General features: G+C 47.6%; 1 protein-coding gene and 2 long non-coding RNA genes across 3 annotated transcripts; 2 read left to right on the top strand and 1 right to left on the bottom strand.

Moving 5' to 3' along the window:
* Positions 1 to 275: 275 nt before the first annotated feature.
* On the top strand, positions 276 to 3,438 carry id4 (inhibitor of DNA binding 4). The gene is made up of 3 exons (XM_057045213.1): positions 276 to 875; positions 1,382 to 1,446; positions 2,004 to 3,438. Exons 1-2 carry the CDS (start codon positions 507 to 509, stop codon positions 1,427 to 1,429), a joined length of 417 nt encoding a protein of 138 aa, XP_056901193.1. The 5' UTR covers positions 276 to 506; the 3' UTR covers positions 1,430 to 1,446; positions 2,004 to 3,438.
* On the bottom strand, positions 3,176 to 4,356 carry LOC130532526 (uncharacterized). Its single transcript, XR_008952352.1, has 2 exons — positions 3,864 to 4,356; positions 3,176 to 3,830 (listed from the first exon to the last, which is right to left on the bottom strand). It is a non-coding gene; the product is annotated as an uncharacterized LOC130532526 (long non-coding RNA).
* Positions 4,357 to 10,582: 6,226 nt separating this feature from the next.
* On the top strand, positions 10,583 to 13,878 carry LOC130532525 (uncharacterized). The gene is made up of 2 exons (XR_008952351.1): positions 10,583 to 11,288; positions 13,566 to 13,878. It is a non-coding gene; the product is annotated as an uncharacterized LOC130532525 (long non-coding RNA).
* The last annotated feature ends 9,940 nt before the right edge of the window (positions 13,879 to 23,818 follow it).

The raw sequence follows: 23,818 nt of genomic DNA, 5'->3' as shown, positions 1-23,818 counted from the left end.
ATAAACAATGGCCGGACGTCAGCGCGCACAACTATCCAAGACTTTTCCCTTTGTCTCTCGTAGTATGAAATAATATTATTTCGCTCTCTTTCCCTCTCGTTCGCGCACGCACACGCACGCACAGCAGCCCACCGCAGAGCACGTAGACCGAGACACGCCTTTTTCTCAGCCCGTTGTGGGTCGGTGGGCAGCGGGCTGCCGGTGATTGACCAGCTTCTCCCTGATCTGTCAGCCGGCTGCTTTGGCACCTCCCCTCCTCTCTATAAATGGAGGAAATCTATTCATTCCTCTCACACGGAACCTGCCGAAGTGAGAGAAGCGCTGCGAGCCTCTGCGGGATGTGTTGACAGACCAGAAGCCTTTGGTTGATCTAATTTTTCGCGACTGAATTAAACCAACGTTTACAATTTGACTGCGCCGAGCCGCGATCTCAGCTGCCTGCTGCTACACCTATTATTTCTTATCTGTTTATTTATTTCTGTTCTCTGAGCCGTTGGTACTCGAAGATGAAAGCTGTTACTCCAGTCCGCCCCCAGGACTCCTCCTCCGGCAGCAACCAGCTCTCCCTGCACTGTCTGACCAAGCAGAGCTACAACATTGCCCGGTGCAGGATGGAAGAGGAGGATCTCTTCTGTTTGCAGTACGACATGAACGACTGCTACAGCCGGCTGAAGCGGCTGGTGCCCACCATTCCGCAGGATAAGAAAGTGAGCAAAGTGGAGATTCTCCAGCATGTCATCGACTACATCCTGGACCTGCAGCTGGCCCTAGAGACGCACCCTTCTCTCCACAAACAGCAGAGCGGGACCTGCCCTCCTCCAGCCTCCAAGCCCAGCCGGACGCCGCTGACTGTGCTCAACGTCGACCACCACCAGGTAAATCTTTCCTGATCGCACCAGGAGATTTTCCAGAACTTCCCGTCCCTCCCCGTGCCAGACTGTTGTCCGCCTGTCAGACGCAGACAAAGCGCATCGTGCCCATTAGGTGTCATTGTCCTTTCAGCGTTAAAGAAAGAGCAGAAAATAATCCACACGCTGCACTTCAGCTGTGGAAAAAGAAGAAAAAGAAAACATTTGCGGGTTAGATGCGGGTTAGACTGCGCACTTGATTGCGGGGATGGTGATTTGCATGATAAAGCCAGTGTGTCAGAGGCCCACCTTATCCAAGGACTGGTGAAGTGCCCCATCCTGTAACCCACTCCACTGCGCACAATGAGGCCAATTTGTTATTCAACAGCTTATAAGAGAATTTATTATGGGCCAGTTTTCTTCTGCTCTGCTGCTTCATGTGTGTGTGTGTGCGTGTGTGTTGAACATAGTTTATATTTTGCGTTATCCTTAAGAGCTGAATCCATTAACATATTTTTTTCTTTTAATTTCAGAGGACGTCAGTTGTCAAAAAGCCGGAGGATTCTGTTTTATGCCGCTGAACATAAACACTGCATTGGTAAGTTGACCTTAGGCATCAGTCAGCGCTTGTCTCACTTCAATGTTCGTCGCAATCAAAAGTTTTAGGCTCGGGGAGGCTTGTGGAGGCATCTTACTGAAGTCAGAAATAATTGAGGAGAGCTTGTCAGCAACCTCAGAGGCAGCTGTGTTTTGCGCAATAACTGTCACCGGTGAAGCAATCTGGCACGAGGCGAGGGTTAAAACCTCAGCTTGTCCTCTCCTTCGTTCTTACTCACACTCCTTCCTCCGCTTGTTGCTCTTTCTCTGCTCTCTGTCCCTCAATTTAAGCTGCCGTTAGATTTATAGCTTCGAACCCAAACACACCTGGGCCAGGGCGTAAAAACACGTGCCCGGTGTGTGTGTGCGTGTGTGTTCCTGTGTGCCGCTGTCGGCCTCTGCCAGCGGCCGTGCCCAACAGCCTGAAGAGCTGCTGGTTGTTGTTTGACCTGGTTTGTTTTGGATTGTTGATCAAGCATGGCCTCTGTTTTGTTGGTGGCGCCAGTCAGTCTGGAGCTCATTGGCTCACCCCCCCGCGTCTATTCTTCCCCTCCACAGGTGTGCACAGAGACGCTCCAAAGCTAGCAAAGCTTCGCCAGGGACTCACACCCAACCGGAGGCACAATCACACGGGGATTTCAACACTGCCGGGAGGAATTCAGCCCAAATCAAATCACAATTCATGAGGAACCAGTATGTAGACACGATGCTCTCCTTCTGCCTGTTGTAAGTTCTAACTTTGCTTCCTGTCAAATGAAAATTCCCCCCAAAAAACACGAGAAAAAAGGAATCTGAGGAGCTTCCGCTGGAAACCACCCGTCGGCAAAAAAAACTGTCTGTGAAATGTGCTTAAAGAATTACTCAAAACGACCCCAGTTTGAAGCTTTACTAAACTTGTCCCCGTACACTTTTTTTTTGACATCTATTGTTTAAAATAGATGGTTTGTGTCGATCGGGGACGTCGTCCCTGGAATCTTCAAAGGTTTGATACTGTAACAGGAAAAAAGAAAGAAAAATTCTGATTTGAGACAATTAAGATTGTACATATAGATACACAAATGTTCTATAAAAGTATGTGAAGGGAAGAGCTATATGCTTCAAATAGACTATTGTAATTATAAAATATTTTTATTAAAGCTTTTTTTTTGTTTGTTTGTTGTTGTAAATATGGTGTTTCCACTTTGAGTGTCTCGCTCTGCCCGTAACCTCCTCACATGACGTCAGTTAAGTCTTGGCAGTGTTTTTGGATTAGTTTGAATATGTAGCATGTCAGGCTGGTTGCAGAGATGTTGAATGTGCACTGAACAACCCCCCCCCCACCACCACCTTCAACAACCCCCCTGTAGATACTGTTTGTGCCGGAGGTCAACAAAACTTTTCTGATTTGCCCCACTTTACTGTCTCTTAAATGGTTTTGTACTTATTAACTACAGCGACTTTGACCGCTTGGAGCAAAGTACCGGTCTGTAGTTTGATTAGTTACCAAGGGAGGCCCAATTCCATCCCAGAACATTGTACCCAGCCTAGCTGTATGAAAAAAAATAAAAAAAAGCAAACACGTGACCGCCGAGTGAAAGCACTTCCCAGTGTTTGTAATGTTCTTGCTTAAGGAAAATCACTGCAAAAACAATGTTTCTGTGCAATGTTTGTGCAGCCAGAGCTTATCCCTGAGGAGTTAATGATTGATGCCATCAAATCATTTGACTTTGGTTATGAGTTAATGACGTGTGAACATTAACAGACTCCTTTTGGACGTCAGTCGGCTGTGCACAGACAGGCGATGCCTTTGTGGAGCGTCAGCAGCCGTCGTTGGTGTAAAGAGAAAAAAAGAACACACGACTTTTATTTTATGTGATGTTGAACACCGAATTTACCTCACCACCCTCCTGCCAGTGTGAGAGGGCACCTGTACATTACTGTCAGCTGCACTGTTGGACTCGGCCTTCACTGGCTTGTGAGGAGTTGTCAAAACAATTAAAGTTTGCAGGAAGAATCTGTGTGTGGTCTCAAGTTTTGTCTCAAGGTGCATCTTCATTGTTTCCTCCGTTCAGTGTCGGCGCCGCCACGGCGAGAAAGGCTGCAGGTGCAGGGTAACGACTGCGATGGCAGCAGCTCGCGCTCGTCACGTGGACGTTAGAGGACGACGATGCTGTAGCAGATGTTGAGCCGGTATTAAAGTTCAGCAGGAATGAAGGATAACGCTGTTTTTTTTAGTGTCTTTAATCGTTCGGCTGAACTGTTCAGACTCCTCGTGAAAATTATTATTACGAGAAATAAGGAGCACCGATCGGATCATATAGAGGCTTCACGTCATGTTGGGCTCACGTTTAATATTCGTATGAGAAAATTAAGAAGCACAGTCTGGAGGAAAACATCTTTTTTAGACTCTGATGGTGGACGGACAGGAGGAATTTTGACTCTTTTGACAGCTCTTTGAAATAAAAAACAAGCAAACACTCAAATCACTTGACTAGTGACCAGTGGAATTTTCTAAATTCAGCCTCACCATCTTTGAATTATTGTCCCAATTTACCAAAACAAGGATTGAAAGCTGCTGGACACTTGTGTATCGTGCTGGTCATGCTGACGGGGCTCTGAAGCCATGAATGGGAACGTCTCACTCATTAGTTCCACCGATTATCCGTCCTCGCGTTGCCTTTTCCCACACAGACGCTGCTCCTGGCACGCTGACCCTCGGTCTGGCGTGTGAGCCTCAGCCGGCTGCAGCTGAAAGTGTCTCTGACGCTGGTGAGAGATGCCATGTGGGTGTTACAGAGACTCTTCAGACACCGCCATGGCCGTCTGAGGACAAACGGGCCACACAGGCCACCTGTGTGTGTGTTTATAGTGCACACTCAGAGAGCGGGGTTTCCTGCCCCTGACACAACTATCCTGCTGATGTGAAGTGTGTGTGTGTGATAACAGGTTAAAGAAGCGCACAGGTGGCCAGCTCGACTGTTGGAGCTTCCTCATATGTACGTAGATGTTGTGGTTGTCTGTGAGAACACCAGCCTGACAGTTCAAACCAGATTTCAGCTGCCGCTCGGCGGGGGTGCCGCCGTTTCGTTTCATCCTCTGGTCTACTGAGGAAATTCAAGGATCAGCTCTCATTTTAAGGAGGTTCCTGCCTGCGGTGTGTGTAGTGGATGCAGGCAGCGCCGGGATCTGCGGCTCTGCAGATACCTGATTCATCTGCAGTGCAGCCGTACAGTCACACCCGGACCGTTGGTGCCCTGTCCTGCCTCCCCACGGCTTTGGCACTGCACAAGCTTCCCAGATAATCCCAGTTGGGAGAGAAGCAGCAGCGCAGTGGCAGGAAGGGGGGAGCTTGTGGGACTTTATCATCTCTGGCTGCTACGTTTTGTTTATTACTCCTGCTTCGGTTTATCATATTTCGTAGGAAACAAAAGCAACATTTATTAAACACATTGGAAACTGTGATGTTAGATTTTGCTGGATGTTTTTCCCACCTTTGGAATTCCATGAATGCACTCACAAATAAATATTCTTGAGAGAAGTAAATAAAAGGTTTGAGCTCTTCCAGAGGATTCACATTGCAGGTTCTAGGATAAGAACCCAGCATACACACGCCTCTGTAGTGGAGCCTGATGCTCACAGATGTTCTCCACATGATCAGAACCAGAACCAATAAAATGGCCTGGAAAGTCTTTCCTTGTTCCTGTGGCCGTGCACGATCAGGATGCTGCAGGAGAGGCCAACACCAGTTCTCTAAACCTGTTTTCTGCAGAGGAGCTGCAGGTGGAGGGAGTGGAGCCACCGACCTGTGACCAATCAATACACTCTCATTGTAATCCAAACAACAGACTGGCTGCACTGCAACTGCATCCAAGCGTTCATTCAGGTGCGAGCGAGTGTGGCCGTGCCGACTTTTGTGCATTTTCCCACGTCCTAAAACTAACTCGCCTAAATCACAAAAGACATTCTGTCATTTGGAAGCCTCACCTGCTCATTTTCACCCCCCTAAACGAAAAAAACCCTTCTGATTACTTCAAAATACAGAATAAAAAGGTGCTCTTACACACGGGGGGGGGGGAACTCGGCCCCCGACTCACTAATCTGCACCGTGACCCGAACATGAAACAGAGACGCTCCGCTGTGAATTAACCTCCTGCATATGTTAGACTGCAATAACAAGTTTGGATGCGGTGTCTCGCCTCCGTCTCTCCCTGATTTAACTCCACATTATGGCGTTCCGCGGGGGCCTATATCCCTGCGTGTTAATCACCGCTCTTCCTAGCGCACTGAGAAATATATAGCGGATGCTCACAGAGGAACAGCGGAGGACACAAACGTGCTCGCACTTGGACACTACTTGATTACAGACTAATTGGTCTAGAGTGATTAAATATCTCATGCTTCTCGCTAATTGCAGCTATTTAAAGCGGCTATTAGCTTAAAATGTCTGCCACCAACAGCCGTTTACTCATAAACAAAATGTGAACCGCAGCAGTTCACCTGCATTAGCTCAGACTGGAAGACAAGAGCTGAACACTCCTCCATGTTTCCTGTCTTCTCTGAGAGCAAGTGAATACTTCAGGCAATCTGCTGCCTCGCTTTCTTACCCGCGTGATAATGACTTGTTATTTATCTTTTTTGCCCTGCCTCCGCTACCCCCAAATTACCAACAGATGTACATTTTTACTGATGTCTAATTAATCATGATTATGTTTCTCACATTCGTATTACTAGTGATAATTGATGCGTAATTATTTCTTCATCTGAGATGTATATTAACGCTTTTATACTTAATGATTTTGCATGTGAGAGGAAAATGAAGATGCCCCTCCGCCGATCATTCTTTTTAATTTAACGGCCTTGGTCGTCGCTTTGCACTCGGCAGACACTCGCGGTTAGAAGGAGGCAAACGAACAAACGCTCTCGACACGTTTGTGTGATCTTTGCCTGCAGCGGCCGTCAGACACAATCACAGGAGAGCTAATGTGTGCACACCCACCAGTTTAGCGTTTAGCCAGAGCCTCTTTCAGGGCCACAACAACAGGGGCAAAAGAGAAGAAGACAGGGGGAAAGATGCCGGAACAGAAAGAGAGGGATGGAGAAGGAGGGAGGCATCGCCGGTGCCAACCGCAGCTCCCAGGAGACGGGCGATGAATTACAGAAATGAGATCTCACAACAAATGCCAAGCTTCCGCAAAGAGCGGCGAGAATGGCTGAGCCCCCTGGAGAACACAGTGATTAGAGAGGGGGAACCAGGGGTCTGCCAAACCCCTTAAAGGGTGTGTGTGCGTGTGTGTGTTGCGGGGTGGCACTGGGACAAAAGCCATGTCACAGAACATGACCCTGAGGTGCAGCCATCAGACAGCCAATATGCTGCGTTAAATACCGCTGCTGCATCCAAGCAGACGGGCTCCAACTGTCGCCAGTCAAACAGGTTTCTGTTCACCTAATGAGCTTAATTAATGAGGCTTATTTTACACTACTTTGCCATTAAAGAGGAAGGATGTGTTGCGCTTCCAGCACAGGTCCTCCTGTGTGTAAATCCAGATTGGAGGAGGTGAATGCAGGTGTGGGAGGGGTTGGACCTGGTCCATCTGCACATTCCCGCCTCCAGTTCATGTCAATCAACCTTTTATTTATTACCACTGACTTTTAGCGGCTTCATTTATTTGCTTTATTTGCTCTTTAAACATGATATGAAGTAAGATATGCTGTAGATTCCAGAGTAACAGAGTTCCACTGAGAGAGGACAGGAGATTACTTTGCCTTTTTTCTGAAATCTGTAACTTTCAACAGATGCACGTGTTGCAGCACAGTGAGCAAATGATAGTAATAAATCAGTTATAACCCGGAATCCCTGCGCAGATGCAGAAAAGCGCACCACTACATGAAGAGGGTCATTAGTGATAAAGAGAAGTCAAGTTCAAAAGGGAGTTTAAAGAGAGGGAAGCTATGGAAATAGAATAACTCTTATTTTCTAAATAAATATTAGTGCTGAGAACATCTTATTTGACTTCATCCACTTTTAAAATCCCAACAGATGTTTTTGAAACTGCTTTGAAACCCGGACTAAAGGTTTTGGGTCCTGCTGCAATAAGGCAGTTGTGACAGCAGCTTTTTCAATGTCACAACAGAACAGAGTGATTGATGAAACTGGGGAAAGAAGCCTCATCTTTCTAGGCTAAAACAGAGGAAAAAGTCATCCGGATCGGTCCTGATGCGGGACGACAGCACCAAGCACACATTATTCTGCTCTTTGAGATTCCCTCTGACTCGGATCTATCAGATTCCCTCAGATGAAATCCTCTCTGTGATGGTAATGCCAGGTCAAAACGGGGATTTTATTCCAGCGAGTGCCTGAGGGGAAACCACATCAGACCCAGCACAAATCAGATTGAGGCCCCGAGATGACGAATGGAGACCTGGCGTAAACGCATTACTGCTATTACATTTGGAAACGGGAGGAAATTAATTTCGCCGCACCACGATGCATCTTCCAATACATTATTTACAATTTCATTAGAGAGAATTTGTTCACATTTGTGTTGTGAGGATTCTCTGAACTAAAGCGGACGCGGAGGGAGCGGGAGATGCTCAGATCACCGAGCGCAGAAAGGTCTTCCTCCGATGTCTGGCGGGACTATTTCTTCGCAACACAACACCTCAGCATCATCACGTCCTCAGTCTTCATATGTTTCCACGCTGACAGCATTTTCAAGACAAAGCAGATGAGAGCGAAACCGCACAGTCTGCTCACACGATCCCTCCTTATGTTTCCATATAGATATCAAGCCATCGATTAGAGGGCCGCTGTCATCTAGCTGGCAGCGATTAGGCTCCCGGCTCTGGCACACATTCAACAACTAATTCACATGCTAATGCCTCCCAGATCAGGTCTCGCCCCCAAACTGGTTCCCCTTATTGACTTGATTCCCTGATTGGACAGATGGCCACCCTTCAATATCACACACGTCTGTTTGTGTTTAGGCTCAGGATGCTGCGCTGTCAGGGGGCGGGGGCAGCTTTCCCGGGCTTATGAATAAACCACAACAATCATCTGGATAAACAACAACATTATCTGACGTCTAAAGCTCGACAGCGATCCATTATGGTCATTACCGTCATATCATGTGCTACACTCGGCTTTTAATTGCTGCTAAAAAAGAGGAGAAACTCTGTTCCTGTTTCAGTAATTGAGCCGTCCTCGGCGCTGCCAATACAGTGAGAGGGGCCAAGCGGCTCGGCTCCACAGCCAAAGACAAGACTGCAGTAGTTTTTCGAAAGCCTTCCTCATCCTCTTCCTCCACCTCCTCTTCCTCCTCCTCCTCCTCCTCCTCCACACATCACTCTCACCTCTTGCTTTGCTAGTTCTCTCTCCCCAGTTTCGTGCCTGGCAGCTATCTTTCTCAGGAGAATTTCTCTGGAGTTGTGTGATGAGAATGTCAGCCTGTGTGTGTGTGTGTGTGTGTGTGTGTGTGTGTGTGTGTGTGTGCAAGAATCATCCCCTGGATGTGCTCATTAGCGAAACACAAGTGCTATGGCTCCTAAGAACAAGGCATTCTGGGTACTTTTTACCATCTATCTGTCTGTTTCAACTTTTGAGCTCATAAGAAGCTAATGAACAGATTCAGGCGTTAATACAGCACAGACCCACACACACACACACACACACACACACACACAAACAAAGAAGAGAAAGAAGTTTGACAACAATAATTCGACAGTGATTATATTGACAGCGATTTGTGTAAATTTAAATAAAGATGCTGGAATTTGGCATATTCTCACACAAGAGTTTGGAAAATGAAAAATATAGAGAAAGCTATTTAAAGTTGCACTGAGTTATAGCTAGCTGAATGCTGTAATGACAACCTGCACGCTGTCATAAAAATACAGAATTCATGCAGGACCTCATGCAGCAGGTCAGGAATAAACGTGCGCTAACATCTGGGAATCTCACCGGATTTGTGGCGTCGATGTGGGTGAAATCCCGCCAGCATTCCTCCAACACACATCTGTATCCCACAAAGATATAGAACACAAACAAGACCTCTCACTCCCACACAACAACGCATACAAAAATAGAACATACATAAGTTTAATTTACTCTGTCACATACTGAACCAGACAACTGGAACAATGTCCTGGCAGATTATAAAAATCAAACTCTTTAAAATACGTTTCTTTTTCACTTCATATTGAAGATAGCTAAAGTTAAAGTAGAACTACCAACAATTCTTCTACGTATGGAAGGCTGTGCAACTGTTTTCTCCAATTCAGCTGGATCCACGACGGGATCAGAGCTAGAAAATTGAATATATGTCCTGGAATCTCACTTGAATGATGCATCTATCCGTCTGAAGACCCTGTTACAAAGTGTTGCTCTGTGAAATTAATTACATACAGGATTTCACGCTGCGCATCGGCACTCATGAATATACATTTTTCAGCACAAAAGGAAACAATTTATACCCAATCACATTGTCACCACTCAAAACTAATCAGCATGTAGCCACAAATGGAAAAGCACCATAATCTCACACGCAATAAAACATTGTGAAGTGAGCAGAACAGGTGCATAGGTGAACAAAGATAAATATAGCCTGGCTTGATGAAATAATTTCTCTGTCCTGGATAATAACTCATTATGTTAATCACAGGCCCTATTAATCATTTTCTCATTTGGACTGTCAGGATGTGATTGTCGCATGAGAAGATTGTGGGAAGTACAGGGGGAAAAAAGATTCCCCTTTTGCCATTCATCACAGCCGTGTGGGCAAGACAGACAGGAGAAAGAAAGAGAAAGGAAATCAGCCGCACGGATCCGCGTGATGTTGTTCTCGTTCCCGTTTCTTTGGCATCAGCCAGTAACAATGACAATGACAAGTCTGCTAATGTGGTTGCACCAGTAACCCAGTCCGGCTGTTAGATCCTGATGGTGCTGGAACACAACTGCACAACAGGAAGCGTATTAACACCAGCCAGGAGAGCGTGTTTTTTTCAGTCTGTGTGTGTGTGTGTGGATCCAGACTGGAATATTGTAGTTTTTCCATTGTGAGAATGCCCTACTGGGGCAGCCAGCTGTTCCTGTGCCCATAAAAAGGAGGCACGGATGTCTGGTGGGATGAAGGAGGCTGCAGAGACACAGAGAGAAGCAGATGTAGGACACACACTTCCACACACGCTCTCAGCAGCGTTGCACGTGGTGCGTTCGTGTAAACACACAACTCCCGAAAGCACGTGAAGGCAACAAAATTTGTCGTAAACGTGGGGGGGAAAATTACAGAGAAAAACTTGCAGAGACACCTACATTTGCTAAAACCGGTGCTGGGCCCCACACACACACACGCACACACACGCGCGCACACACACACACACACATCCAGCAGCAACATCAGCAGGCAAGGTGGTGGAGGCGTTATCAGTCCATATCTGTGCTCGGAGCCTCAGCAGTCTCCAAGGCTGCTATCAGCTCCCCCATTATCTCTGTCTGAGAGTGTGGAGGAGGTGGAGGAGGAGGAGGAGGACAACGATGTAGCCTGTCCCCCCCCCGCTTCACTGCACATCCCTATCAACCAGTTCCCTTCATAGCTCCCACACACACACATTAGCCCGCACTCAGCACCGACTCGTTAAGAGGGCGGAAATGAAATGTCTGTCCCCTGAGCTGGCCCAGGAGCAGCGCTCCACCGCTGTGGCGCTGCTGGCGACAACAGGCATCCCATAATAAATCTACACCCACAGAAAAGGGGGGAAAGGAAACCGAACAGGAGAGGAAGAATAAGAGGAGGGAGGAGAGCGACGGAGGTGATGGCAGAGAGGGAGGAGAAGCGGAGGAGCAGCCTGCAGCAGCAGCCTCTGCCTCAGGTCTCATTAACTTAATGGTCTCTGTGGATGGTGAAGGGCTGCGAGGGGGGAGGGAGGGGGGAGGGGGGGGGAGAGAAGATCCGGCAGCGTCAGACAGGTCTGTGATGCTTCCCTTCATTTGAAATTTTAAAGCATCATTTTCTTCTGGTCTCATCTTGTAGCTGCGCTCTTTACTTCTCAGACCTCTGACAGTCGTTTGGCCGCTGACAGGGACGCGCTGTTATCGTCTGGACGGACCAGACAACCGGCGCCGCACTCAGAGGGCCTCCTGCAGCACCCGCGCTCTGACTCGGACCAGAACCACAGACGTAACCTGAGTGTAGATACACACCGCCAGTGTGTCTTGATACAATGTGTGTGGGAAGCGAACACGACCAACGTTCTGGTGCCGCTAACACATGAGCTTCCTGCTAATTAGCTATTGATAACTGTGAAACCTTAAAACCAAATTTAACATGAAAAGTGGACTTTTCTTAGCTTTGGGTCATTTTAAGGGTTGAAGGAAGTAGAAACATATCTGCTTCTAATTTGCTACATTTTGCTGAATGTAGGATGTGATCCCTCCCTCCATCGTCTGCATAGATAACACGTGCATCTTCCTTCCAGTGATTTCTCCTTTAAAATGCAAACAGCTGCTGATTTGCAGCCCGACAGGATTCGGGTCACAGATCCGGAGACAGAAACACGGTGACAAAGGAGGGAAGTGACAGAGACTCCACAAAATGAATGAGGAAAGTGGGGATTAGGATGGCGCCAAGGGGGAAACCTGTAAATCTTAAATGTACACCTACATCATTTGTCATCCCTATTAAGAGGGGAGGTGTGTGTGTGTGTGTGTGTGTGTGTGTGGGGGGGGGGGTCCCTCTGGAGAATTCTTTATCTGCATTACAGCAATTCCCAACATTCAAGTTCGCAATTTCACAAACAGTTTTCTATAAATTATTGCAACACAAGCAAACACACCGAAACACCAACACAGTCCCTCTGCCCGTCTCTCTCTCTCTCTCTCTCTCTCTCTCACACACACACACACACACACACACTGCAGGGCCCATCTGACAAGGCCAAAGTGATGTTGGTTTCAGGGGACCGTGAGCCGGTCCCTTCACAGATGGGCCGGGGCCTTGCACCCTCTCCCCAACGCTCCATTCTGCAGCTGTGTGAGATTAGCTAGGTACCATCAATGCTAATTTGTGCTGATACAACTAAAACTTTTTATTGAGATGAGGAGGGTAAAAGATAAAGTACTTTAGGAGACTTTGCTGGAAGTCGTCTCCTTGACTCTGCTGCGGAGGCTGGCGCTGACTGCAGAACGGGTCAGGGTGGGTGTTTATGTGCATTCCTGTTGCTGCTGACAGTTAAGATGTGTCATGATTAAGTCCAGCAACGTTGTCGGGGGCTTTGCAGACACACCGAGATGCACAGTGAGATGCAGAAAGTCACAAGGTTCTCAGAATCGTGCACAATCAGAGAAGCAGATAAATAACCTGACTTAGAGAGGCGGGATACCGAGGACTCGGGCCCTCAGGTGGAACGTGTAAGTTTAAAGGACACTCTCATCGGTATGGACCAGCCTAATATCATGTGTTCATCGTGTGCATAATGTCTTCCTGCTACCATATTTTCTTGGATAAGTAATATACAGCATAATATCATTGGCACACACACTGCAGTGAAAATAATGAGGACTCTCACACACACACACACACACACACACACTTTATGAAATCCTATTCATCACAACTGGGACAAACAAATTTGATTTCAGCTGTGAATTATTCACAGGCGGAGATTGATATTGTTTTCATGGAAAACCAATAAGGAGGCATCGCGCCGATGTTTTGATTACGTTATCAGAGCTACAAATACATTTAATAATCAAACTGCACCAGTGTTTCATGACTGAATCAACACACAGCGTGATGTATGTACTGGAGGACGCTAACGGTACAAAAGCAGCATAATAACGACAGCTTGGCTAGCCAAAATCCTGCCCCCCCCCGACATGAAATATAGTGAGTTACCTTTTACTTTGATATGAAAGGCCCATAAATCCCCTCTGAGAAGACTGAATGGCTCGGTCCAGGTTCCAGATGTCTTCAGATTTAACAATTTACTGCGACTGATTTACATCACAACAACACACTTTTCTCCCCACGTTCATTTAACGTAATGGACTAAATTAACCTTTGCGCGGGGGGAAAAAAACGGCGGGAAAACGCCCTCGTGAGTTTTGTTCCCTCGCTTCATCATGTCCTTTTGTTTTTGTGTTGACAGCACTGTTCTGCCATCCACCGTCCAGACTGACCAGAAGAGTCTCTGCTTGCAGGAGGGTCATCCCGAGGTCGTGCTTCGGTCCTCTCGTCCTCCCTCAGTTGTCTGATTCTGTCGGTCACCTGTGTCTCCTTGATCTCTGAACCTTTACCAAACGTCCTCGACATAAGCGGACGGCTTGTTTACAATCTGGCTTCCTGAATCCGGCGCCTCGGAAATGGATCCCTGGTCTACGGCATTACGTCACGTCGGCCCTTCATCAACGTTTCCATCTCCAGCAGCCATGAAAATAAAAAAAAGCTTTTTTCCTCAGCAATGATGGCTCATTATGTGAATTACTGCACCTCCTTTTCCTGTAATTTTCCCGTTACCGACAAACAAATTAGTGCTGCTGCTGATGCTGAGATATCTCCGCTCCAGCTCCAAACAATTAATTCCCAAAAACTTAAAAGGGAAACGTGGCCTCGAGCCGGCGATGGAATTGGGACGTTCTGATCTGGGAGGAGCGGGCGGGCGCGGCCGAGCTCAGGAACGAGGCTGCTCCGCCGGAGCTGAGCCGACGGGAGGAATCGCAGCATCTTGTGAGGATGTTGCTCTGTTTTCATTTCCCAGCACCATAAAGAATTAAATGAATCTTGTTCCAGAAGTGCTGCTGCAAACGAGGAACAAGGCCTGACACATTTAGATGCCTCTCCTTCTTTCTGTCTTCATAGCCCATAAACAACCCTCCCTCCGTCGCTCCCTCGCTCCCTCGCTCCCTCGCTCCCTCCCCCACTCTCACATTTTACCGTCATGTCAGTTACAGTCCCAGCGGCTCTCCTCCTCAGTCTGACACATCCACCGAGTGTGTGAGCATTCATCAGAGCTGTTTAACCCTCGCAAACGCCCCCAACTGGAAGACAGCCAGGGAACATCACGCAGGCAGCCAGTTGTCAGGGCCGATCATCTCCCTCCATCCTCCGGCGTGCCCCCCCCCCCCCCATCACCGGCAGGCGCGTCAGACAGGGAGCGGGCCTTGTTGATGAGAAGAAATTCACTAATTGTTTGATTATACAGATCTTCATGATAATGAATCGCTCCTCCATGGTTGGAGAACATGGTGTGCAGCCCGAATTACCACCTCAACACTCAAGCTGTGAAAGTTGATTACTCATTAGTGGGTGACTGAGTGGCACAAACAACCCCGGCACCCCCTCCAAACTCCCCTCCCTTGTTTTTACTGTACGTACTGGCAATTGGCTGGCCTGGTACCACCCGCAGACAGGATGCAGCGAGGTTCCTAGTCCAGGTCCAGTCGGAACTAGAACTCCTCTTCACTGGTGTTGCTGGGTAACCTGTGTGTAACCTGTGTGTAACCTGTGTGTAATGGGCTGACACGACCGCCACCTCGACCCCACTTCTTGCCCCATGACCTTAAATCCCATCATCCATTTAAACAGATATAAAGCAGAAGTGGATCAGCAGCACGTCTGTAGCTGTCCTGCCCCTGAGGAAGGTTGAAAGTGTGTACTCTCACCCTCAAATGTGCAGTTTATGATGTTGGCAGGGCCGTGATAACTCCTGCACTTGCGTCACTCACTAGATTTGTGGTAGTCACCTTTTCCAGTCGGACCAACTCAAACTTTGTTTCTACTGGGGAACTTGAGTTCCTTCCTGTCCTACACCTCCTCCACACAAACCTCCGTCTCTGAAGAAGAGAACGATCACCCAACATAAGCCCCTCATGTTCACGCTGTGACTGACGTGTCCCTGCTCACGTGCCGAGAGGATTGTCAGCCATCGCGCTGCTAAATGAGTCGCTATCAGCGGCGGTGCTCAATGGGCTGCATCAATCCGACAATATGACACCGTGATTGATAAGCAGCAGCTCTGAAGAAGAGCCAAGGCTCTGCGCGGGTGTCACCACGGTAGGCACGTCACGTTGAGGAGCACCCTGCTCGGACCGCTGCATCACACACTGACACGTTTGCATCTATTATCCTGGCTGTGCAATTTGACTTCCTGTTTAATTGTTTTGACTCACATGCAAAATAATGATGCTTTTGAAGCAAACATTGTTTAGCGGACAAGAGCATGTACTGCATGTGTGTGTGTGTGTGTGTTTGTGTGTGTGTGTTTGTGTGTGTGTGTGTGTGTTTGTGTGTGTGTGTTGCAACAAGACCGAAGTTAATGAGGTTTGAAGGCTGCTGTGGCAGCGGCAGCCTCGTCTTTGTCTCCCATCCGTTGCCACCCTGCTCCCTGCCCAGGCCTTTATTAAAAGAATAATGTAGCCAGACTCTTTAAGTGTGCAGCTGCAGAGAGAAAAACAAGGATGAGGAGAGAGAGGGAGAGAGGGGGGAGAGAAGGAGAGAGAGAGGGAGAGAGAGAGGGAGAGAGGAGAGAGGGAGAGAGAGAGGGAGAGAGAAGGAGAGAGAGAGGGGGAGAGAGAGAGAGGGAGGGAGAGAGGGAGAGAGAGAGAGGGGAGAGAGGGAGAGAGAGGGAGAGAGGGAGAGAGAAGGAGAGAGAGAGGAGAGAGAGAGGGGGAGAGAAGGAGAGAGAGGGGGGGGAGGGAGAGAGAGGGAGGGAGAGAGGGAGAGAGAAAGAGAGTGAGCAGGGATAAGGAAAAGAGATCTTTAATATTAAAGGGAGAAGGAGGAGCTACATCACAGACGGACAGACAGACAGACAGACAGACAGACAGACAGACAGACAGACAGACAGACAGACAGATAGATAGATAGATAGATAGATAGATAGATAGATAGATAGATAGATAGATAGATAGATAGATAGATAGATAGTCTGTTGGGATCTGTTTTGTGACCTTGTCCTTTTATTGGTGTCAGGATCTCCTGGATCTCCTAAATAGCCTCCCCCCACCATTACTGCTCCCACGCTGTCAGCGTGTTACACCTGTACCGCTCTGTCAGGTCGGCGGGCCCCTCTGCGGTGGCGCTGAGGCTGTTATTATCTCAGGGGCAAACGATCTATTGCACGTAATGACCTCTGTGACAGAAATGTGCCGCTTCCTAACCGATCGCCACACCGTCTCCCCGAGTGGGTCAATCAGACGGCCCAGGGAAAGAAACGCCGCTGCGTACCGGCCAATTAGGAACCTGTTAATTGGCGCAGGTGCACTTGTCTGAATCCAGGAGCCGTGTTATTTGTTAGAGGGTATTTGCAGACCCCCCGGTGGCTGAAATGAGCGCTCTTTTCGGCCAGCGGCAGGTCTCAGGTGTGGCTGTGGTGGAGGAGGCCTGTTAGTGCAGCGTAATTAGTCTGTTGCTGTAATCAGCTTCTCTCTGATTGTGCCTGGCTGGCGTTCTTCCTCTCCTCTTTCTTTGTCCAGCCCTCCCGCCTCTTTCCAGAAACACAGAGGAGCTCCGTGTTGTCTTGTTCCGTCTCCAGCGCTGATCTTTCATTTATAAGTAATTTTTGGTGTGAAGTGAGGAGTCGTTGATGGTTGAACCATCAGGAGAGCAGGTGGAGGACGTGGCAGCAGCCATGCTGGAGGAAATAAGCTGGAAGTGAGGCTGCGGCCCACTCTGAGTCCAACCTTTCACAATGAAAGCAAGATTTAAGAAGTAAAAACTTGCAAAAACTCTAAATAATGCAGCATGGATGAAGAGTGCAGGTATGGAATTCCAGCTCTTGCTGGTGTTGCAGGTAAACAAAAGCTGAGTATGAAGCCTTCGGCTCTCTTTCCTCCCAGGAAACCCTAACCCTTGTTTCCACCCCGGTGACACTCTGGGATCTGACCCAGACCAAACCCCGCCGATGGATCCCGCTGCTTTCATACAGGCCAGTTGTTCCCGTCCATCTTCTATGGAAAACCTGCTAATTCCTTCACCGTCTAGTTCGCCTCAGCGGCTTCAGGAGCAGGAAGTTGAGTCCTCATTGGAGAAGCGTGTGATGTAACCTAGAGTGACGGCCTGACAGAACGCCGAGGTTCCTCACAGCTGAGAACCAGAGACGGGATCATTCCTACAGTCGGACTGGAGTCTGACAGCGAGCCAGCAAATCCATTTTCTCTTGTTTTATTTTCAACCTGCCATTTGTTAAGATAAAATTTTAGACCTGGTTTAAGTTTCCTATTTGCACTTTACTGTCCACACAGTTTCCAGGACCATTTCCAGTGAAATATGCGCTCAGCCATGGCTGAGAGTCGGTTTTCTTCTTTTGTGTTTCATCCTTGTGTCTCTGAGTGCTTCTCTTTGTAAAATATGGACGGAGTCAGAAGAAAAGGCCGGATGTCGATTCTCCGGAGTCTGAATTGAGTTGGACACAATATCCTCGCCAAGGAGGGAGAAAAGAAACGCCAAAGAGAAGACGGAGACGAGACAGAAGAAAGAAGCTGAGAAGGAGAAAGACGAGACACACAGACAGGCCTGAGAGGAGCATCCATCTGAGGATCAGACGTCCTTTTTTGAGACATCACTCTGATCTCTCTCTCTCTCACACACACACACACACACACACACACACACACACACACACACAGGCACTAAGGTGGACAGTTTACTGGAACCCGCCTGTGGAAACACGGCTGATCGGGGAAATAACATGGAGGCCATCACAGGTTGATGAGACGCTGGATCAGAGGCCTGATTTATGAAATAATCCAGAGGAATCTCCTCTCATGTCTGCACATAAAAATCCAATCCCATTATGTTTGACTAACGGCACCGACAGCAAAGCCATGCACGTAGATATGTAAACAGGGGCTTTCTAAATAAATATACATACAGAACAGTAGAAGGGAGGGTTAACGTTACGATGTATTCCATTAATAGCTGCTATAAAATCTAAACATATTGTTTTATTCTCAATACATTTTCAGTGTTTCTACAACAAAAGCTAGATTTCTGAGATATTTTCCTGCTCTGATGGCACATTATGGGGGCTGGGGGGGATTCCAGGGGACTTTTAATCATAAACAGAAGCTCCAGTGGCAGAAGGCTACTGTCCATAAGGTTTCTGATGACTTTGCTCAGGTGAGCGTCTTTGTTTGGAGGAGGAGACGCTGGAGGAGCCGTTGAAGAAGCGAGATAAGAAGGCCCAGAGAGTGAGAGAGCAAGAGAAGAGCAGAAACTCTGTGGTGGGGGGGAGATAAGAGAGGAAAGGTGAACAGCAGCACTTGTCGTGAACCCCAGCCCTTGAGATTGGGATGAGTGGAATTTAATGGAATCAAGCTGGTGGGAGATTTTGGCTGATATCACTCAGAGAAAAACTCAATCAAAGATCTGCTCTGTTTGTTTAGGCTGTTGCGTCTGAGGGCAGCCGGATGTGCTGCTGGATCTCTGCTGTTTGTTTGAGCCTGCGGGGAGCAGATGCAGCTAATCAGGCTCCAAGCACGTCTTGCATTCACAGCAGAACAACCGAAAGGAACCGGTGACTCTTTGATACGCTCCCGATACACCGTAGCAGCGACCAAAATCCGGGGCAAAAAGAGTCAAAGTGGGGGCGAGGCAGAAATGAAGCAGAAATTTAGAGACTCCTACATTCTTCTGTCACATTCTGATGTGGGACTTGACTGAAAAGGCTGTTCTGCAAAGAAACCCTGATCTGGACTCCTGTAGGGGCCCCTCTAGTTCCTGCATTTCAAAGTTGCTAATGCTAATGCTAGCTCAGTGAACTTTCTGTTGATAACTGCGAGGCAATATTCTGTAATATAATTTGCATCCACGTGTGTACGTGTGTGTGTGTGTGTGTGTGTGTGTGTGTGTGTGTGTGTGGTGTGTGTGTGTGTGTGTGCGTGTGTGTGTGTCCTACCCTCTGAATTCCCACTTCCTGTGTAACACCCCAGCAGCGGTGCGCCGTGGCCACAGGCCTCTGCCCCTTTGATATGAAGAGCATCTGAAAGGTCTCCGACTGCAGGCTGATATGTGTCAATCAGCTACCTCCCCCCATCCCCCGCAGCCCCTCCACGGCCCCCCGCGCAGCCGCCTGCCACCCTGTCCGCCTCTCTCACCTACAGCGAATCCCTCCCCGGCGCTGATAACACTCCACATAACAGGTGAGCGACTGCTGGCAGAAAGGAGATTGCCTGACCTTATTGTTTGCCTTCGCCTCCTCTTTGTTCTTCACAAATAAAGGGTTTTTTAATAAACTGAAAGGTCCTCCGCCGCGGCCCATAGAGAAAATGAAAGGGGGCACTGAGGTATGGTACAATGTGGCGGGGAAAAAAAGAGCAGCTCATCAGAAAATAACAAAGGTGCAAGTTAAAGATAAGGCGGCTGTCAGAGATTAATCCAGGCCCGCTTGATTGTTTTCTTTAATACCAGAGCTGCTACAGCAAGCGATAAGTTTGCTGAGTAATTTGGTTTTCTGGGGGCCGGGCGGCGGGCGGGCGGCCGGGTGCTCCCAATAAATTCAGGTGTGCTCCGTAATTGATTTTTTTTTTTCTAAACGCACCTCCGTTCTCAAAGAAAAATGAGATGAAAGTCAAAACTGCTTGGACGGGCCTTTCTCTCCCCGCTCTCGTTTCTCCCTCATCCACCCTTTTTTTGTTCTCTTCTTTCTTTGCTCTTTGGATTAATAAACTGGCTTTGTTGAAGACAATAAAGGGACGAGAGTGTGCTTGAGGAAGCAGTTTTCTCTTCTTGCTGGCAGCTCCATTGTGAACAGTTCAGCTTGAAAGAGGCAGAGAAGAGATGGAGCTCTCTCTCTCTCTCTCTCTCTCTCTCTCTGTCTTTCTGTCTGTCTCTCTCTCTCCCTCTCTCTCTCTCTCTGTCTGTCTTTCTGTCTGTCTCTCTCTCTCTCTCTCTTCTCCTCTCTCTCTCTCTCTCTCTCTCTCTCTCTCTGTGCTTCCTTACTCATCAGGGCTGTTTAATTTTCTCCATTGCTGGTGTGATAAGTCATTTTCCTGCTTCTGTCCTGCCTTCCTGTCTGAACACTCAGCGATGCTCATCGTCCCAAAATGGCCACATCAGGCCGGCAGATTTGCCCTGATTGTGTTTTCCTCCGAAAATCCTTTTTTGCAGTTGTCACACGCATGAAAAATAAACCATCAGCTTTGCTTCCATCCACATTTGAATAAACAGCTTGTTTTTGCCCTCAAACTGGAACGAAGAGGCGCGGGGAGGCGGAGAAAAGGATCTTATATTTTTCATCACTTCACCATTTTCATGCCAGAATTGATCCGTCTTCAGCCCCCTCCCCCCTCTGCAGGAGATGGCCTCCTCTCTGGGGCTGTTTTCCAATTAAGGTCCAACCTTTTCACAGAAGGTCATTATAATTAGAGCTCTATTTGGAGGTTTTTTTTTTTCTCTGCAAAAAAAAAAAGCACCAAATGAATTTTGTGATTGTAGCCCCTGGAAGAGGAAGAAGGAGAGGAGGAGGATAAGGAGGAGGAGGAAGAGGATGGGAAACGCTGCAGTGCTGAGCTGAAGTGGCTCTATTATTACGGGTGGGTGGGCAGGTCGCAGGCATTAATGGCTGCACTGGGGGGGACGGGCCTTTTTGCACATTACTAGCATATAAATAGAAAAGGAAATTACTCTCCAAATCAATATGAGGCGCATACATGTGTGTTCAGCTCAGCGAGGAAGAGTAGAAGGAGCAGAGGAAGAGTTCATCAGGGGAGGAAGGTGACAGAAAGATGAATTTTTCATGTGTAATCTGAGGGGGAGATGGGCAGACGGGGACGCTGAGGCCTTAGCTTAGCATAAATACAGGAGGGAGAGAGCTGGATCACGCCATCACCATTTATTTTAAGATCTTTCTTCTTGATATGTGCTCCCTCACGTCTGTTTAACAGAAAGTCTGGGTTTTTTTCGTTTGCAGACAGGAAGTGGATGTATACGGCATCCGTGCAGCAGATTTCTCCTCTCTGTTACAGTAGCAGATGGCTGGGGACCAACACTCCAAAGTGCTGGAAACCAGCTAATTGGTTTGAGGGAAATCGATATGGTACCAGCAGACACCCCCCCCCCCCCCCCACACACACACACACACACACAGTCTATCAGTCTCACACTGCAATTAGCCCATTGATTGGCCAGCACTAATTGCAGGTCTCGTTATTGCAGGTTGCAGCCTGTTTCTATCACAGCGGCTGAGTTTATGGGTTAGAAGTAATTTCAGACGAAAGCACAGACGCTGCAGCACGAATTAGAGCTCACAGTCGCCAGACTGGACTCCAGGACGTTGGGATGTCCAGGTGTCTGGCCCGGTAACCACCCTGGTGATGATAACAAGAAGGTGAGAAACTTCCCTACTGATCTACAGCAGCAGGGGGTCAGAGGTCAGGTCAGTGTTGCCTCTTCAGCATTGAAAGGTGTTTATGGCTGATACCAGTGAGGCCAGTTTGCTCCAAGCAGCCAGGCTCTCTGGAGGAGGGATTCTGTTATTGGGCAGTAAAACCAATGAGCTTCCCCTGCAAATAACCCAGATTAAACCTCCCAAACGGAGATTAAATGAAATCACAGTTAACCTCTTCTGAAACCAGCAGGAAAACAAGAGCAAGTGCAAACTCCAAAAACTGCTGTGAACTATTTTCTGACCTTTTCACGAAAAACATATCTCAGATATTTCTGTGTGCGTGCGTGCGTGTCACTCACTTAAACCTGATTACAGCATCTGATGGAATTATCATATTTACAATAAGACCTTTTCCGCGCTGACGCGCGCCTTTGTGCGCCAGATAACTGCGGATGAGGCGCAACGCGCGCGGATGCAGCCAGTAAATGTCAGACAGGTTTGACAGGCGGCAGAGATGGAAACCACAGATGGATGAGTGACGGAGAGGAGGAGGGAACCGACACGTCACGGCTCCGAATTCGCTGATGAATTCGGTGTGATTCAGGATTTGTTTGGGGCCCCCAGCAGGGAGGGTGGGTTTGGACCCTGGCTTGGCTCCGTGCCGCATGAGTGTAATTTGGATGAGTGAGGCTCACTTGCCTTTGGGCTCATTAACAACAATATAAACAGTAATTACTGTGATCGCCTAATTAATCCATTTAAAGGGAAAAAAGGGTGCGCTGCGTAAAAGGCGCGGACAGATAAGAATTTCTACCGAATCATTGTTGACATAATTAGCAATTCCATGCCCCAAAATGCAGAGGAAATAATTAAAAACTTTTTTTTGTCCTGTTTGAGACTCGGTTATTGTCAGCTATCCGCCTCTGATCCTCTCCGTCTGCAGCTCAGATAAACCTTATCTGTTCCTCCGGGGCCGTTTTTGTTTGGGACATTTTCTTGTTCTCTGATCACCCAGATTTACTGGAATTTTGCTAATTTGTTTTGGTGGTTTTATTGGGTAAAGAATGGTCATTTAGTCCCCTTATTCCATCAGCTTGTCTGAGATTAGCAGCAAAGATTCAACTGCACAACAGTGCGTTTGTCTCTGCACAATAGAGGGATGAAGTCTTTACATTTCTACTGTCACTCACACACAAGTTCACCCCCCCGCGCGCAAAAAAAGAAAAACAATTAAGACAGCACGAAGATGTCCCGTGATGACTTGTTTCTTTAATAAAAGATAATGTGCATTAAACCTATGGTTGCAATTATTTCGATTTTCTCTGTTGAGAAAGGGTGACAGGGTGCTTTATGTTTCAGGCAAAGTCCTCTGACCCTTTATAACCCCAATTAGTACAGCTGCAGAATTTATCAGCAGGCCTGGCGTCACTTCTTGTTGATTACCTCTCTGCTCATTAAAGTGAGGGGAGATTTGTGGACACATGTGACTGATGCATGAGGGAGCGCTGCAGGAGGAGAGGTGTTCATCTGTGCTCCAGTGCAAGTGGGGTCCGTGCTTTTAAACGTGCCAGAGAGTCATGAGCTTCATCATCTGGACGGTTACATATTTTAAGAGGTTTCCTCACTTTCGTAGATAAGTCCTTCTATTAATTGTTTCATTAGTTTTCAACGGTAGAAATTGTTTAGTAATGGAATAAAAATGCGTTTCTTTAGTTGGTGATTTGTTTTTATTATGGAAATGCTGTAAATACTGAAATGGGGTTTAAAGAACCTGGAAAAAGTGGGGGAAAGACTTAAATGCGCTGCAGAGGAAGTAAATCGAAATTTACAGCACTTTGTTGACACCTACTGGTTAAACATGGAACAGCAGCACGTTTGAAGAGTCAAAAATGATACAATTAATATAACCACATTTATTTACGCTCGAAGGACTCAAATCATGGGCATGTATAGTTTTAAATGTTCCTTGTCACAATTAAGTGATGGATAGTTTTGAGTGCTGCATGAGCTGGTGAAGCATCACAGAGCTGTTTTCAGTTTATCCAGCCTCAGTCTTGGTTTAGGAAGTCAAAGCC

This window comes from Takifugu flavidus, chromosome 10 (genome assembly GCF_003711565.1).
Source record: "Takifugu flavidus isolate HTHZ2018 chromosome 10, ASM371156v2, whole genome shotgun sequence".
In the NCBI taxonomy this organism is placed as follows: Eukaryota; Metazoa; Chordata; class Actinopteri; order Tetraodontiformes; family Tetraodontidae; genus Takifugu; species Takifugu flavidus.
This window is presented reverse-complemented; position numbering and strand designations above follow the sequence as displayed.